This window comes from Tiliqua scincoides, chromosome 13 (genome assembly GCF_035046505.1).
Source record: "Tiliqua scincoides isolate rTilSci1 chromosome 13, rTilSci1.hap2, whole genome shotgun sequence".
Taxonomy (NCBI): Eukaryota; Metazoa; Chordata; class Lepidosauria; order Squamata; family Scincidae; genus Tiliqua; species Tiliqua scincoides.
Genome location: NC_089833.1, coordinates 1,280,094 through 1,298,280, shown reverse-complemented (window position 1 = coordinate 1,298,280; position 18,187 = coordinate 1,280,094). Strand labels below are relative to the sequence as shown.

General features: G+C 50.8%; 1 protein-coding gene across 2 annotated transcripts in view; it reads right to left on the bottom strand.

Moving 5' to 3' along the window:
• Window positions 1-4,152: 4,152 nt before the first annotated feature.
• LOC136663767 (hexosaminidase D-like) overlaps window positions 4,153-18,187 on the bottom strand; it is a 48,001-nt gene continuing 33,966 nt past the window's right edge. The window contains exons 7-15 of one of the 2 annotated variants that reach the window (XM_066640685.1): window positions 17,662-17,826; window positions 14,972-15,155; window positions 14,094-14,165; window positions 13,234-13,438; window positions 12,220-12,302; window positions 11,097-11,175; window positions 8,636-8,737; window positions 8,165-8,254; window positions 4,153-6,184 (exon numbers count right to left, since the gene is read on the bottom strand). In XM_066640685.1, the coding sequence (XP_066496782.1) occupies window positions 6,001-6,184; window positions 8,165-8,254; window positions 8,636-8,737; window positions 11,097-11,175; window positions 12,220-12,302; window positions 13,234-13,438; window positions 14,094-14,165; window positions 14,972-15,155; window positions 17,662-17,826 (1,164 nt within the window). In that variant the 3' untranslated portion in view covers window positions 4,153-6,000. The remainder of the gene's footprint in view (window positions 6,185-8,164; window positions 8,255-8,635; window positions 8,738-11,096; window positions 11,176-12,219; window positions 12,303-13,233; window positions 13,439-14,093; window positions 14,166-14,971; window positions 15,156-17,661; window positions 17,827-18,187) is intronic. The other variant, XM_066640687.1, reaches the window with a different exon arrangement.

Genomic DNA, 18,187 nt, shown 5'->3' with positions numbered 1-18,187 from the left:
CCTCCGCATCCACCACACACCCCTGCTAAAGCTGGCATGGGGTCTGGTGTCTGCAGCACAGCACAAAAGAGCCACAACGCAGGTGTTCCAAAAATAGCCTTAGGCTGCAATTCTGTGCACACTTACCTGGGAGTAACTTACATTAAACTCAGTGGGGTACTATACTCAGTGAGTACAGTGCCCATGGGCAGGGGTAATTTGTACCCAGGCCCAAGGTCAAAAAGGAAGCACAGGAGCCAAAGAAGAGGGGCCAAAAATTTCCTGGGGTCTTATATTTTCTGACTGCACCCAGACTCACTGCCCATGTGGGATGCTGGGTGCGCAGCGGCAGCTGCTGACGAAAGCCATATATGCTGGACCAAGAAATGCATACTTGACACTCCTTAACACAGTGTCAAATCTGAATACGACGATGCTAACAGTCTGCAATGATTTCAGTCTTTAAAGATTCTAGGGAGACTTGGGAGCGGGATTGGTTTTAGCCAAAGCTGTGCATTGGGAAGCCCAGTAGACCTGGGCTCCAAAGACTTGTCTGGCTGTCACCACCCTCCTGTTTGCCCCCTCCCCACCTCTGTTCTTCTCACCCCCATCACTACCCTCCCCCCTTGGGAAGGGGCCCAAAAGAAACTTTGTGTCCCCTAATAAAATTCCTCCCAGAGGCCCTGCCTTAGCAAGCATACATAGGCCTGCGATGTACATGGGTCCCTTTTAGGGAGAAGGGTGGGATATAAATAAAGTTTATTATTATTATTATATTATTACATCTTGGGCACTCTCTTCACTCGGAAATGGGACCTGGAACTAGCTTAGGGGAGGCGCACAAAACAGGTGACTGGGGCCCATTAAGAGTTGATGGGAATACAAGTCACACCTGGCGGTCTGGGTAGGGGCAGAGAACCTGTCCTGATTCACTAAAGGCTCTTCCCCCCCCCCACTGTCCCTGCTCAGCCAACCTGGGAGCTCAGCCCGACTCTGGTGGAGTCCGATGCCCACCAGCCAAGCTGACCAAAGCAGCCTGCTGGAATTAACCCCCTTGCAGAACGTCCCCAGCCTCCCCGGCGTGCCAGGAGGAGCATTCATGCGTGGTGGCATCTGTCAGCCCAGCCCTTAATCCAGAGGGCTCCCAGCTTATTCGAGGACAAGGGCTGGGCTTACGCGGAAGGCCAACAGACCTGTTTTTGCTCAGCCGCCTGCGAAATTTGTGGCACTTTGTCGGCCAGGCGTCCTGGTGCCAGCACAGCAGGCCAACTGGGCCTGGCCAAGAAGGAGATAGAAAATTCAGAGTGGACTCCTCCCCTGCTCCTTCACCCAAGACACAAGGCAGCAGGGGGTCCTTCCACACAAGCCCCCTTGAAATGAACGGGGAATGCAGTAACAGATGCCAGTTTCAGGTCTCTGCTTTGCAGAGCTTCACAGGAATTGACAGGTCCGCCTTCTGCAGGTCACATGTCGTTTGCATCGATGTTGGAATTTATCTGAAGGGTGATACACACTACATGATCTGGAGAAGTCATAGGCTCCAAGGCCCACTCAGAACATCAAAACTTCCCTGCTGGATCAGGCCCAGGGCCCGCTTAGTCCAGCTTCCTGTCTCTTACAATAGCCCACCAAATGCCTCCGGGAGCGCACAAGACAACAGCTGACCTGCATCCTGTTGCCACCCCCTTGCACCTGGCACCCAGAGGTGGCCCACCTCTCACAGTTTGTAACTTGTGATGGACTTTTCCTCCAGAAATGGGTCCAATCCTCTTTTAAAGGCATCCAGGCTAGACACATACTGTGTCTACAGATGAATAGAGAATTCAGAATACAGATGAATGACACACCAGGTCAAGAAATATTTCCTTTTATCTGTCCTAACTCTCCCAACATTCAATTTCAGTGGATGTCCCCTGGTTCTGCTGTAGTGTGTAGTTCACACTATCCATCCCCTTCATAATTTTGTGCATCTTAATCATGCCCCCCAGGTGTCTTTTTTCCAGTCTGAGGGCCCCAAATGCTGTAGCCTTTCCTCATAAGGAAGGTGCCCCAGGCCACAAATCATTTCAGTCGCGCTGCTCTGCAGCTTATGATTGGGGTGGGCACTTTAAGTGGTGCAGCCCAAGCAGAGGGCAACCAGAGCGCTGTTCTGCAACGCTCTGGGCATATGCCTCACCTTGCCTCTGCTTCACCTCCTTTTCTGCAGGCGGCAGTGGCAGCTGCCTTTGTCAAGATGGACTTGCTGCCAGAGACACGGCTGCTTCTCTGGGGAACGAGCCACCGAGGCTGGAGTGACCCAGATTCCAATCTGTGGCCTGAGCCTGTAGCAGACGATGCTGGGCATACGTTTCCCACACTGCCACAGCAAGAGCACACAGCCCAGCAGGGAGAAGTGAGGAAAACCAGACAGACAGACGAACCTGCTCTCGTGGTGGACTCTCACGATTCCACTCCTCTCTCAAATAGGCCTTTTCTTCCCAAACAGAATCAGCCTTGCTGCATTTTAAACTCAGGCCTGAACTCCAAGAGACTTTGCCTGCATAAAAAGCCACGGATGGTGGTTCTGGTTAGTCTGCCGTACACAAAAAGCACTTTGCACCGGGTCAGAATCACAGCCAGCTTCCAGGACCCCATGCGGAGATAAAGCATTCAAAGTAGGAATCCGGTCTCCAATTTTGGGTCAGACCTAGAGAAGCAGGAAAACCAGGTTCTGTGTTTGTGTGTTAATTGATAAAACTGCAGCCATATAAAGGCCATTGGGCTTCCAGAGAACCTCTCAGAGGGGATGTTTGGCAGACTGGCAGGTGGCTCCACAAGCACCTGGTGAAAAAGTGGCGCCCCCTGGAGGGATTGTGGGAGAAGGGCTCCATCTTTTGGCTGACCTGAGTTCTCCACCCAAGTCAAACACAGCTCCCAGAAGGCCTGCCATGGACTGAGGTTGGAAAGACAACTCTTTGTACATCCCAGTCCTAAGGCTGTGCTGGAACACTCCTATGTTAGCTGCTGAAGTTTCTTGTCTCGGGGGAAAAAATTAGGAGAGAACCACTTCAAGACTTTGGTCCAAGAAGAAAGCCTCAAGCCTCAGCAAAGCTGGTGGGGGCAGTCCCTCAAAATCATCTGTACCACCACTGATCTTGGGGGGGAGAGGTCCATCCCTCTCAGTTTGGATGAAGTGGGACCATCCAAAAGCAAGGCAGGGGCTCCCAAATTCTTGGGGGACTCCCTATGGACACAGAAGATGTCACTAGGGACTGCACTGGATGACACCCTGGAAGGGCGTGACACCAATAGTGGCCCCAATTTTGGAAACCTTTTGGAAAATTTGCATTTATGAATAATACCATCAAGGTATATATCAATGGAAAGATAATTGTTTCATTACATTCTGTATGGAATTATCTGAATTCTACCAAAAGTTACCAAAAGAATTCTACCAATTAACCATAAATAGAAAACACAACTGCCTTATGTAACAAAAAGTGGATGTCTTTAACTCAACTCTGACCAATGTGACTGATTGTTCCAAGAGCCAATGAGCATTATGATGACAGCAGAAAGACTAAAAGCTGAGAAAGTCAGCTCTCATTTCCATGTATCAGAACTCATACTAGAACTTTTATTCAGTTGCATGAGTGTCATAAAGTTGGCTACTGGTTTTTTGTGGGTTACTGATTGGTTGGGTGACCTGTACTGTGAAATATATAAAAAATAAATAAAGTGAATGGGGGTGGTTGGCAACCTTCAGTCTGGAAAGACTATGGTATAAGCCTACAGCACCCGGTATTCCCAGGCAGTCTCCCATCCAAATACTAACCAGGTCTGACCTGCTTAGCTTCTGAGATCAGACAAGATACAGCTCAGATACAGCTATGTATAGCCAGCACAGGTGAATGGGGGTGACACCAACCTACACCAACCCTAGTGATGCCACTGCATTGTTTGTATGATACTGTAATTGTTTTTTTTTGTATGGTCTGGTACAGGAGGAGGTCCATCATGGGAGTGATGTAGTGAGCTCTCATTGAGGAGGCAAACCCTAGTGACACCTCTGTGGGATAGCAGTTCCTAATAAAATCAAAAGTTAATATTTTCATCCCCTCTTCTGCAAAACAGTTCAGCCACTTCCAGGCCCACAGAGCTCTTCGAAGTAAAGTGCCAGCATAAGAAAGAGCCTTTCTTTACAAAAATATTTTATTCTCATCATTATCCACATCACAGAAGCTATCTGTTCTGTACAAAAAACCCAAACAAACCAAACCAAACCAGCATCATAAGTTGGACCAACTGGCCAGCACCACCAACAATTGAAAGCTTGTTATGTGGGAGGAGTGACAGCTGTCAATCAGCCAATGGGAGCGACACCATAACACTGAGCCTGCATGGGACAGCTCAGCCTCTTTCCCCACAAGCCAGGTCGGGGTCACAATATCTGCTGCTTTGGGGAAGAAAGAGCCCTGGTGAAACATAGGCACTCAAGGGAACAAGCTGTTTAGACAAACCATCTGTAGAAAGAATCCTTAGCTTCTTCCTTGGCCTGCAGAGATCGTAAAAGCAAACCAGATTCATCTGAGAGGAGGAGGTGCACACGTGGCCCCTGCTGCATCCGTTTGCAACCCAGCCTGCAACAGGTGCAGAAGTGACAGGGGAGTTCTTGCAGGCCAGATGCTAGCAGCCAAGGAAGCCGTTTTGTGTTTCGGAAGACCATACCGTCCCACTGGGAGGAAATTACACCATTAACTCAAGAATCTGAAACCTAACCAGGAGCTGGCATTTTTTCCAGACTCCACCTTACAAAGACCTCACACAACACAGGTTGGCCTGCCTGCTTGTCTGGCTCCAAAACGTCAGCACTACCCTAGACGGGCCAGAGCAAAGACAAATAGAGGCAGGAAATGACAGAGCAGTGGAGACACTCTAGCCTGCCACTCCGTTCTCCTTTCCACTTGCACTTCCTTTTCAATCCCAAGGCGAGGAGCAGTAGTCATGGGCATGCTTTCAGACATCACAAATGCAGGATCATCCGTCGTCTTTCTATTTCACATGTTTTTAAAAACATGACAGGTAAAGGAAACTTCAAGTCAAAAGTGGCTGGGCTGAAGATGCTCCTCTTTGCTCCACAAGCAACAGGTTTCATGCTGGCAGGGGGTATCATACAACATCTCCCAAAAGCAATGGAACTGGTCAGCTCCCAGACTTACACAGAAAACGGCCTGCTCCCCTGGACAAGAGCTGCACCACTGGAGAACTGGGGGCATCCTCCTGGCACCAACAGGAAGGCCTGATTCCCACCCATCACCCTGAGACCAGCGTCCATCAATGCTGCAGGCCTTCCTGGTCGAAAAGGAAACAGGCCATTGCAGCAGGGAAGAAAAACAGCCATTCCATGACTCACAACAATGGATGCTGCTGCTGTTTAGGACATTAGCTGACTTGGGAAGGTGCTTCTTCCTCTGAGAAGGATTTGAGCTTGAGGTTGGCAACTGGCAGCCCCAAGGCTAACCTGCCTGCCACCGCTGCCAGGGGCAACAGCCTGGCTCCCACCCCCAAAAAGCCAAAGGCAGTAGCTACAGAAGCAGAACTTGGGAAGCGGGGAGACAGGAAAAGGATGGAGAAGACTTTGGTCCAGTCCCAGCACTGCTCCCCTCTGGTGAAACTAGGAATTGGGACTTTTGGCGCTGCTTGTTGATTGGCGGGGGGGGGGGGGAGAACTGCAGGGCTGGCTCTGCTCCCAATTTTTCACACCAGCTCCCAGAGGCTCCAATTCCACTACCCAAGTTTATTTTGCTGAATATTTTGGGGAGGAGCCAGGCCTGGGGATGTACTGCAATGATTAGAAAGAGGCCCCGCCTACCTAGTTCTACAGTGACGGGAAATAAACTCCACCCCCACATTGCCACCTCTATGGTGGGTGACAAGCCCCCACATGCCACGTGTCTTCCAAGATTAACAAACAAACTAAAAAGCGGAGCAGCCGAATCGGGATACTCTTTCTGGGTGGCCATCTTGTGATCGGTCCCAGCTCTAGAGAGTCTTGGGCCGGGCGTTGAGGCGAAGGATTTCCTTGAAGTCCCGGACAAACTCGCGCAGCCGGTCCATGTGGGGGTTGACGTTCTCCTCCATCCACTCCTCCACCGTGTCCGAGAAATAGATGCTGTCCATGTGTGAGCGCAGGGTCTGGATGAAGGTCTCCCAGTTCTCGTGGACCCTAGTAGATCAGAAAGAACACAATTAAAGTTAAGGCCTCCTGTGGAGAAAGGCCTGCTCTATCCCCGAGATCAAAGTCCTGGCCTAGATGGACATGTGGTTTGGGTCTATAAATGTGCTTTATAAGGAAGGACAGAAGATTGGAGGATAGCAAATGTCATGCCTATCTTTAAAAAGGGAAGGAGAGGGGACCCAGGAAATTATATGCCAGTCAACCTAACATCTATACCGGGTAAGATGGTGGAATGCCTCATCAAGGATAAAATCTTAAAACACATAGAGGAGCAAGCCTTGCTGAGAGAGAATCAGCCTGACTTCTGTAAGGGTAAGTCTTGCCTCACGAACCTTTTAGAATTCTTTGAAAAGGTCAACAGGCATGTGGATGCGGGAGAATCTGTGGACATTATATATCTGGACTTTCAGAAGGCGTTCAACATGGTCCCTCACCAAAGGCTGCTGAGAAAGCTCCACAGTCAGGGAATTAGAGGGCAGGTCCTCTCCTGGATTAGGAACTGGTTGAGGTCCAGGAAGCAGAGAGTGGGTGTCAATGGGCAATTTTCACAATGGGAGAGAGGTGAAAAGCAGTGTGCCCCAAGGATCTGTCCTGGGACCGGTGCTTTTCAACCTCTTCATAAACGACCTGGAGACAGGGCTAAGCAGCAAGGTGGCCAAGTTTGCAGATGACACCAAACTTTTCCAAGTGGTGAAGACCAGAAGAGATGTGAAGAGCTCCAAAAGGATGTCTCCAAACTGGGAGACTGGGCAGCAAAATGGCAGATGCGTTTCAATGTAAGTAAGTGTAAAGTCATGCACATTGGGGCAAAAAATCAAAACTTTAGATATAGGCTGATGGGTTCTGAGCTGTCTGTGACAGATCAGGAGAGAGATCTTGGGGTGGTGGTGGACAGCTCGATGAAAGTGTCAACCCAATGTGCGATGGCAGTAAAGAAGGCTAATTCCATGCTTGGAATCATTAGGAAAGGCATTGAGAATCAGTCAGCTAATATTGTAATGCCATTGTACAAATCGATGGTTAGACCACACCTGGAGTATTGCATCCAGTTCTGGTCGCCACATCTCAAAAAGGATATAGTGGAGATGGAAAATGTGCAAAAGAGAGCAACAAAAATGATTACTGGGCTGGGGCACCTTCCCTGTGAGGAAAGGCTACAGCGTTTGGGCCTCTTCAGTCTAGAAAAGAGGCACCTGAGGGGGGACGTGACTGAGACATACAAAATCATGCAGGGGATGGACAGAGTGGATAGAGAGATGCTCTTTTCCTCTCGCATAACACCAGAACCAGGGGACATCCACAAAAGCTGAGTGTTGGGAGAGACAGGACAGAAGAAAATATTTCTTTACCCAGCATGTAATTAGTTTGTGGAACTCTTTGCCACAAGAAGTAGTTATGGCATCTTGCCTGGATGCCTTTAAGAGAGGATTGGACAAATTTCTGGAGGAGAAGTTCATCAAGGGTTACAAGTCATAGTAGGTATGTGCAAGCTCTTGGTTTTAGAGGCAGGCTGCCTCTGATTGCCAGATGCAGGGGAGGGCACCAGGATGCAGGTTGTGCCTGTTGTCTTGTGTGCTCCCTGGGGCATTTGGTGGGCCACTGTGAGGCACAGGAAGCTGGACTAGATGGGCCCTTGGCCTGATCCAGCAGGGCTCTTCTTATGTTCTTTTGACAGACCATAAGGCCTGAGGATCACTCCTGCTCCTTTGCACTGAAACAAACAACCCTCCTCACAAGTAGAAAACTGGCACCAGGGAGCAGGTGGGGCTTGCACTTTTGGTCCTGGGTATTGTTCTAGTGTTTAATTCACATGGGACTTCATTCCAAAACTGCATTTCCTCCCCCTGCTACCCATTGCCTCCTGTGACAGCCCGGTCCACCCCTCCCACTTGATTGTACTATACTGCTCCAAAGAGAGATCTCTGCTGGAGACCAGGCCCCACAAACTCTCCCTGGAGGCTCACTCACTTGAGAACTTTGCTGCCAAAACTCTCCATGTTGCGGGGGTTGCCGAAGAGATGCTTCCGGTGGTACGGGCTGAACCATCCCTTGATGGAGCTGCCATGGCAGGAAGAGACAACACAGGAAGAGATTCCCAAAAGGCAGTGTGTGACAGTGGGTCATGCCACAACCCACCCTGTTATCCCCAACTGACACACTGAAGAAGCAGTCCCTGTCAGCCTCCAAACCACTTAACCTGTAACTACACATCCTTCCTTCTTGTCTCCTCCTCTCTGGCTGCCCAAAATGTCTCCTTGCAGCAAAGGAGCAAGAGAGGGCAGTCTGGGAAATGCTGTAGGGCAGCCCAGGCAGCACCTTTCAAATGGGAGGCACAACGATGCCCAGAGCTGGCCAAGTTCTTGACCTCCATGCATGTACAGTGCAGGACAAAGCACAAGCCATTCCCCACCCCACCTCCCCTATCACCTGAGCACCCACCTCTCCTGTTCCAGGACTTTGACCACGGAGTCTTTCAGCTGATCATTGACCTGCTCGACCATACGGTAAATGTCGGATCCTGGAAAGGCACCGTTCCCCTCGCTGCCGAAGACAGAAGGTAGAGGGAGGGGTCAGCTGCTACAGCAGCTGGTAAAGACCCAGAAAAAATGGCTGCACCGTATCCTCCCACCACCAGCCTTCCAGCGATTAGCCCCCAAAGCAAATGCCTTATAATATTCAGGATGATGGTGGCTCTTTTGCAAGGCAGCAAACTCCAGTGCATCTTTCTGCAGCAGTCGCTAAGCTGAAGCTTCTCCTAGAATGGCTTTTGACCAAACCCTAAATAGGGTTTTTCTCTCTGTTGTCAGCCCATGGAGTGGGTACATGTTAACACAGGCAGGGCCCCCATATCTGTGGCTGATCTGTTCCAGGGTCCCCTCCCCTGGATATGGAAACCATGGATATGGGGGAACCCTGTCTCCGTGGCCCCTGCATGTGCTCAGCTTGAAAAGACTCTATAGACTTAACAGGAAGCAGGAAGTTAACTCATTCCTGTTAACGTCGATCAAGTCTTTTCAAGCATTCAGGCTGCCAGCAGCCTGCCTCTGCATCCCTATAAGCTTCAACGCTTATAGCAAACTGTAAGAGAAAGAATATTTTCACCCCAGTAAGGATCAAATGTATGTTAATGGGCTTGGCAGGGGGGAGAGATCTGTGGATAATTGAATCCATGAATACTGGATTCTGCAGGTACAGAGGTTCACCTGTAATAATAATTTTTAATAATAAAAACAATTAATTTGGGTTACATTAACAAACTGGGGTTGGACATTCCCAGATTGTTCATTCAGCCGCCCCTCACAAAACCTGCAGCTGGCCCAACTACACCTCTCAATGTCGTGCAAGGCAGCCTGCTGGACTCCAGAGGCTTCTCAAGGCCCAACACCCCAAAAACAGCCTGCTCAGTGGAGGAAAGGGGCCTCCAACAGCTTGCCCAGGTCTGCTGGAGCCAGACAAACCCAAACATCAACCGAGCCCCCCCCCCCCAGACCCTCAGGAACATCCATGTGACTCTTGCTAGAGTCATGACCTCTGGCTTGGGAACTGCAGTCCTAGAAGTGGTGGGCTTTGGGGCTTCGGATGAGAAGGAAGTTGCAGACAGACAGGGAGGTCTCAGTGCCCCTCATCAAGGCCTCCCTCAAAGAGATCTTATAAGCAGGGCCGGCTTTTAGGCAATTGGGGAGATTTTGCCCATTTGGACCCCGTGCGTGGTGGGGGTCCCACACTGCCTTTCCGCCCATTGATGCTTCCATTTGGCCTGAAATTGGGTCACTTTGGAAGAAGCTCCTGCCCCACCACTGCTCCCAATTGGCCCAAATTGGGTAACTTTGGAAGCAGCACCCGCCCACCGCTGCTGCCAGTTGGCCCAAAGTGATCCCATGAAGGTGGCAGCTTGGGCGCTTCACTCTTCCCCTCCCATGCAGCTCCCAGCACCATCCTCTCCCTCGTCTTGCTCCAGAGTGGGCTGCTGCGGATGCAGCAATGATGGGTGAGAGTTGGGCAATGCTGCGGGCTGGGGGTGCGCTCCCTCCTCGCTCCAGCTGACTTTCCAGGCGACAATTCTGCACAACCGTTAAAGGGACAGGAGTCCTATCCACTTGCACAGAAGTAACAGATGTTTTTTTCCTCCCTTGGTCTGGCTCCATTCAAGCTAAGAGCTGAAAAAATTAGAAGAGGGAGCCCTGCAAAATTAGAGGGGGCCCTGCAAAATTGGGCCCTGTTTAAAATTGGGCCCCGCAGCTCCTAAGGCTGGCCCTGCTTACATGAATTAATTCCTGAACATTTCTGTTTTCTCCTTTTCCCCCTTCCTGGGAGGATACTTTGCCATGTGTGGTGTGAAGGTACTTGTGGGAGCTGATCAATGAGTCTGTACAGCTGCACAAAAAACCTGGGACAAGTTCTTTCCCCCAGGGCAGTACTGGTTATCACCTGCTGGGTGTACAAAGGGTTGCATCAGAGGTAACAGCTCCCTGAATCTACCTCAGCAATTTTCAACGTTTTTCTCCTCACCAAACACTGACCTCTATGGTCTTCTCTATAATCTTTGACTCTTGTGATGTCACTTCTGGGAGACTCTTCCGGGTTCTGTGGCTCTGTTTCTAGCACAACTGTCTGTAGTCACAAATTGCCTGTCCCTCTTCCATCGCCGGCAGAGGAAGAGGGACAATATGTCACTACAGACAGTTGCCCTAGAAACAGACCACAGAACCCAGAAACGTTTCTCAGCTATTTTCAACACTGCGCTCCAAACTCCCACAGCTCACCGGTGGACCTTTCCACAGCACACTGGTTGAAAATTGCTGATCTTCCCACATGCTCCTCCCCCAGATAACCTGCAAGTACTTGCACCAGGAGGCACAAGGAAAGTCATTTCAAAACACACACACACACACACACACACCATGTGCTCTTCTCCAGCTGCATGCTCTGGAAGCCAAGCATGTCCAGGACCTTTTTGCGGGTGGCGTCAGTAAATCCGCCTGAGGGAGAGAAAGAGGGCATGTAAGCATTGTTCATCTGGAAATGGAGAAAGTCTTCACAGGAAAGCAGCAGTGATCATAAAAACATAAGAAGGGCCCTGCTGGATCAGGCCAAAGGCCCATCTAGTCCAACTTCCTGCATCTCACAGTGGACCATCAGGTATCTCTGGGAGCACACAAGACAACAAGGTACCTGCATCCTGTTACCACTCCCTGGCACCTGGCATTCAGAGACTTGAGGCCAGGCCACCTCTAAAACCAGAAGCTTGCACATGGCTATCATGGATTGTTCCCTGTGATGGACTTTTCCTCCATCAATCTGTCCAAACCCCTTTAAAAGGTATCGAGGCCAGACGTCATGACCACATCCTGTGGCAAGGAGTTCCACAGATTAATTACACGCTGGGCAAAAAGTAGTATTTCCTAACTCTCCCAACACTCAATTTGAGTGGATGTCCCCTGGTTCTGGTGTTGTGTGTGAGAGAAAGAAACTTCCCTTTATCCTCCTCTCCCAGGAGGAGGAGATCTGGGGGAGGAGATTCAGGGGACATCCACTAAAATTGAGTGTTGGGAGAGTTAGGACAAACAAAAGAAAATATTCTTTACCCAGCGTGTAATTAGTCTGTGGAACTCCTTGCCACAGGAAGTACTGATGGTATCAGTATAAGGTAGATGCCTTTAAGAAGGGATTGAACAAATTTCTGGAAGAAAAGTTCATCACGGGTTACAAGTCATGGTAGGTATGTGCAAGGTAGAGGTAGGCTGCCCCTGACTGCCAGATGCAGGGGAGGGCACCAGGACGCAGGTTGTGTCTGTTGTCTGGTGTGTTCCCTGAAGCATTTGGTGGGCCACTGTGAGATACAGGAAGCTGGACTAGATGGGCCTGTGGCCTGATCCAGCCGGGCTCTTCTTATGTTCTTATATCCATCCCCTGCATAATCCCCAACTTCAGACTACACCTTACACAAACCAGCCCACCTCCCCAGAGCACTCCCCCCTGCCCTCCACCCCTTTCCACGCATATCCCCAGCCAGGACCCCTCACCATTCACTAATGTCTGCAGGCACACAGCCAGGGACGGAATCCCCACAGGTAGCAGCTCACACAGTACTGAATAGTGGTCGTATCTGAAGGGGGAGAGGAGGAAAAGAAGTCCATCACCAACTGAGGGTGGCATTCCCCATCCCCTGCCACCCACAGCCTCCTGGTGCTAGGTTTCAGCCATCCCAACCAGACCATGCCACAGCCCGCCCTTCTTCCAGGTAGCTACAGCTGCAACAGAGGGAGCATCTTGGAAAGAGGGAGGAACCAGCCAGCCCTTGGTGACCAGGCCCACAACATGGGCCAGAGCTCCGTGCCTGGAAAGGACACTGTAATTGGCTCCCAAAACATGAGTTGCCTGCTTTCCAGGCCTAGCTTAGGATCACAGGATGAGTCTTCCCCAGCCCTGTGCATCCTAGGTCCACGCCCCTGAATCCATGTGCCTCCCATGCTGCTTCAATCCCACCAGAAGCCCTTCCAACACAGCTGGTTTTAAGCCAATTGGACCAGTTGATCCCAATTGCGCCCCTAACGTTAATCTACTCTAGTCTTGTATCAAATTCTGTATTAAAATTTGCTTAGCTCTGTTAACTCACATGAACTTTTAAAGCACACATTTTGACTGCATTCCATTCTACCAAAGAGACATAGTGTGGAAAGTGAATTTTGTTTTTATCTCTAAGATTCCACAGGCCTTGGCTGTCAACCTGGAGCCTCACAAGAGATGTTTCCAATTGGGCCCTGCAGCTCCTAAGGTCAGTCCTGCAAAACCCCCCCCCCCGCTTCATGAGACACAGCTCAGCCACTGAATCTGTTTTGTGGCCAGTCCCTGAAGTGCCTCTGACCATGCACAGAGGGCCTTCCCTTCACCATTGCAGACACAGCTGTTCTCTAGACACACAGAACGAGGAGGCAGCCTTCCACGTCAGGCCATGTGAATCCAACTTTAAGGACTCCAAGCCCCTCGACTGTCCAGACCTGCTCTCACTCTCCCATCCTGCTATGCCCAGGACCTGCCTTTGCCAGCCGGTGAGCACGATGCCCTGGTACCGAATGGAGGGTGTGGCAGCCATGGACTGGATGACCTTCAGCCACCTCAGGTGGTTTTGCAGGTGACCCTGTAATGGGGTCCAGGCTTGGGCGGGGCCAGAGGTGCCCTTGAAGGCACTCGCGAACCAGATGGTCTTGAATCCGCACTCTGCATACTTGGCAATGTATTTTCCTAGGAGGAAGAGGAGAGCAGAAATAAGGAAGCAGAATGCCTTGCGACAGGTGTGGCGGTGCTGAGCACCAGCTCCATGTTTAGAGTCAAACGGAACTCAAGGAGGGGGTTGCTCAAGGTTGCCTGTGCTTGGCCCCTGCATGCTGCAACTGGAAAGTTCAGCATCATATACAAGGCACAGCCAACACCCCCTCCCCAAAATCACCTTTTGCATTTCCAGAACTTCAAGCCTGCCCTTTAGAAGGACTTACTTGGGAGTAAGCCACATGGTGTTTTTCACTTATTTTAACATTTCACAACTTTCAGTCACCTTCTCTCAGCCTCACCTACCTCACAGGGTTATTGTGAGGACAAAAGGGAAAGTCAATAGGAGGGAAAAAGGTGTGTACACCATCCTGAGCTCCTTGGAGGAAGGGCGGTACAGAAATGTGACAAACAAACAAGCAAGCTTGCCACAAACATTAGCATCCAGACACACACACACACAGCAAGGGGAGAGGTGAGGAGAGGAAAAACCTACATGTGGTAAGATAGGAATGGATGAATTTGAGGAAGATCCTTTCCTTGGAGGGAGGCCCAAGACCGCACTCAAGGCTGGGAAGTCCTCCACATGGACCCTCCCACTCAGGCTACAGGAGCCCTTCTCCCCTCTTACCTATTTGCTGTGTGTCAAAGTCTGACGAGTAGACCCACAGCATGGGGGACGCATGCTTGGCAATGCCAGAGTCTGCAAGACACAAATGTGGAGGTAAGATGACCAAGGGGCAGACAAGGGGGGGCAAACGCCTGGGGTGACACACCTGTAAGAACTCTTCTTACCCCACGGCTTCCCCATTTGGAGGCCTCTCCGGCCCTCAGAAGGCCTTCAAATGTCAGAAATGATGTTTTAAGGCATTCCAGAGGCCTCAGAAGGCTCCCAGACATGAACAGCGCCCCCCCCCTGGCATTTTCTGTGGTGGGGGGGCATTCTGCAGTCCTGGCCCAGGGGCAGGCACAAGGGCCAGGATCGCCACTGCTGAGGGGGACGACTGGTCCCCAGATTCAGTGACCCCAGCCACAAGTCATTGATGACTAAAAGTCTTCAGCCAGAAGGCCTGGTGGGTTGTTTGAAATCCATGTGTGAACTTCAGCAGCTCTGGGTGATATACACACAGCTGCTCTCTGCCCACTCCCTCCACCAACGTTCCTCTCCTTCCCTTCTTCCTTCTGCAATTCTTCTCACTCCCTGGGCCACACCTTGTTCCAATCCTCATTTCCCAAGTCGCTGCCCTGTGTCCCTGATGGTATTGGGTCCACTGTTGCCTCCTGTCCTAAGCCCCTTCGACCAAGTCCCTGCTATGATCAGAGCAGCTCAACCAGTGGGAAAGATCAATGGGCTTGCCCGACTTCTCAGTGACATCAGGGCAACCCGGCCAATGGCCCATAAAGTCTTTGCCACCATCACAAATCCCTGAGTGCCTTCAATGGAGAAATATCAGTACAGGTACCAACGAGGTTGGAGTTACCAGACAAAACCACTGACTCCACACTGACCTTGGATGGTGGTCAAGCTGATCTTCCGCAGCATGTCGTCCCAGAGGAGCACCTGTTGCCCCCCAGCCCGGCTGGCCACGAAGTTCACCACCTCCCGGATGTGGCTCAGATACATCTTGCCCACGTCCCCACCATTGCGACTCATCCAGTTCTTGGAGTCCAACCCCTCCCCTAAGTGGAAAACCTGGAGGGGGGGAGGAGAGGAAAGCAGCTGATGAGAATGGGAGGGGCAAGATGGCTGCCAGTGGGCCGCCCCAGTCGAGTACCAGTGCTGGGAGCATGGAGGGGTTGCGAGGTTGCCCATCACATTTGCAAGGGGGGGAGTAGAACCTGGGTTGCTTGAGGAAGACGACTGTCATGAACATGTACAGTTCAGGCCTAGTAGCATTGCAAGGCCTGAACCAAGCTAAAACAGTAACACAGAAGTGGCTTGCATTTCCTAACTGCTAGGATTTACAACTCAATGGAGGGTGATTATGTAGCACCTAGGCAGCCAGAAAGACGCCCATCAAGGATGGAATGCAGCTGCAGATCTCCAGGGGGGAGGGAAGAGCTGAGAGGGTGAGCTTCCAGCCCCATTTCTGGAGGACAGGGTCTTTGTTCCTTGTCTCTGAGTGAGAGAGGTGGTGGGTGCACATCCTGCCCCACCAGGACCATGTGGCCAGAGGTAACTGGCCTGAGGTAACTGGCCTTCTACAAAAGAAGCTGACCTAGGTGAGGGTTAGAGAATAATAGAGTTATTATTAGAGGGTTAGAGAATAACAGGTGAGGGTTAGAGAATAACAGAACAACTTGCTGTTAGCTTTGTTGTTTTATGCTGATGTTTCCTAGAAGTTTTTAAGCCTCTAGCATTTGCTGCCTTTTGTAACCTTTTGTAACCCTATGTTAAATACAAATAAAGTAGAAAATAAAGTAGAAAATCTTTTTACCATTGTCTGCTGGGTTCATTGTCTGCTGGGGACAAAGGTTCAGAATCCTGCCTAGCCGTTCAGCAAGCTACCAAAAATCCTCATTGTGGACTAGAAACTTGAGGACTGAGACTTTAAGTAAAGAAAGTGCTCAGTGCCTACAAGGGATATAGTTAAGCCTAGAGGGTCTTGGTGTCCCTGGACTGAGGCACTGGCTCTTACAGGGTGGTGGCAGTACTACCAAACAGGGATCTTTGAGGGCTCTAGGGTTCAGAACCAACAACTCTGAGCACCCAAAACCCTGGGGGTGAGACCCAAGTGTACAACAACGACCATGCCAGGGAGGGTCAGGGAAAAGACCCACAGGGAAAAGACCCACATCGTTAAGCAACGACTGACTGGCACCCACAGGGCTTTCCTTGCTTGGCTTCTCTGTGACATCAGGGCAATTCAGCCAATTGCCTGCATTATGACGGATTGACACCCACAGGGCTGCCCTGTCCACAAGGTCACTGTGGTCAAGGACACCCAGCACCACCCAGTCACCTCCATCGCTCCTGCTCCATGGATTCGAAAAGAAAAATGAAAATGGAGGGGATGTGGACAGGAGAGAAGAGAGTAGTGAGGCTAGACCGTCAGAGACTCCCCTCCACACATCCTTTTTTGCACTGTTCTCCTCTTCCTTATCTAATCCACAGGGGTGGGAGGGTGAGTAGTGGCAGCCAACACAATGCCTGTTCGGGGGGCGGGGGGGCAGCACTTGGCAACCCACCTCAGGCACTGGATCGTCTGGGCCAGCTCAGGGCAGGCAAAATGAAGCCATTATTGATTCAAAGATCCTTGCAGCCCAGCGACCTGCCTCTAAGCTAAGGTAAAGGCAGCATATTCCCGCCCCCCCCCCCAGATGTTTTTTGGTGGATTTTAATTTAGACGTAACTTTTTAAATTAAAAAAAAGCAGCAAACTTCTAATCTTCTGAGGCGAGTTTAGGCTGCAAACCGGTGCACACACTTCCCTGGTCACAAGTCCCATTAAACTCAATGGGGCTTCTGAGTACATAATACTGTACTGTTAAATGGTGCTGAATACTGCAATCCCAGGCTTGGTGGCCTGCCAGCCCCTGCTCCCCCTACTCCTGGGACTGAAAAAAGAGGGGTGGACAGAGCTGAAGAGGAACTGTGGAGGAGAAGAACATGATCCTGACACTCCAGCCAACCACTCTCCTCTCCTCCACAATTCCTCTGTCACTCTGACCCACCTCTACTTCTAACCCAAAGAGTAGGAGAAAGGAAGAGTAGTGGAGGCAAGCAGGGGGATGGACATGGGCGCCCCAGTCATCTGCCATGGACTGGAGAGGCCCAATTAATTTACAGTGGTTCCTCCTTCCCCATGGGCTCAGCACCTGAGGGTTTTAGTATCTGTGGACAACAAACCCATGGCGGAGTGCCTCAGGCCTCCCAGGCATGACCAGAAGGCATTTCCAGTGACTCCCAGTCACATCCAGGAATTAAAGCACAGATTTAATTATCCATGGAATTCAGTATCCATGGGGGCTTGTGGAATTGATCCCCCGTGGCCACCAAGGGCACACTGTATACTTGAAACACACTGACCACTGATTCAGGTTCCAGGCAAATAGGCCACTTTAGGTTCTGATTCAGTTCTCAGAGCCCATTTTTGGGACTGGGTTCAGGTTCCATTTGACTCTCTGCCCCAGCTGAGTTATGATGAGGGGGCTGCTGCTCTGGCATCCAAGGTGACCGTCCAGCAGGTTCACACTTACCTCGTCGGCTCCAATGTGCACCCAGCTGGAGCGCCGATGCTTGTCCAGCACCTGGGTGAGCAGGCTCTTCAGCAGGGCCACAGTCTCCGGGAGGTGGGGGTTGAAGCTGTTGGGGAAGCGCTCCACCTCCCGCAGGTGGCGGTATTTGTCGTGCTTCAGGATGAACTGCGAGAGAGGAGACAAACCAGAACAGCCTCGTGGGGATGGTTTGACTTCAGTGGCCTCTCAGTAGCGGCACCAACCCTATGGAACTCCCTCCCTCTTGATTTATGACCTGCTCCCTCCTTGGAGGCTTTCTGGCAAGGCCTGAAGCCATTTTTTTTTTCCAGACAAGCCTTCTGAGTTCTCTGGCTTTTAAATTATATCTGATTTTCACAAGCTTTGTCCTTTTTATAAGGTGTTCGCTGCTACTTTTCTGATGGATTGAAATTGTGTTTTATGGTAGTTTTAAATAGTGTATAGTGGTCATTTTAGCGTATAGTGCAGTGTTTGCAAACTGTGGGTCGGGACCCCCTAGGTGGGTAGC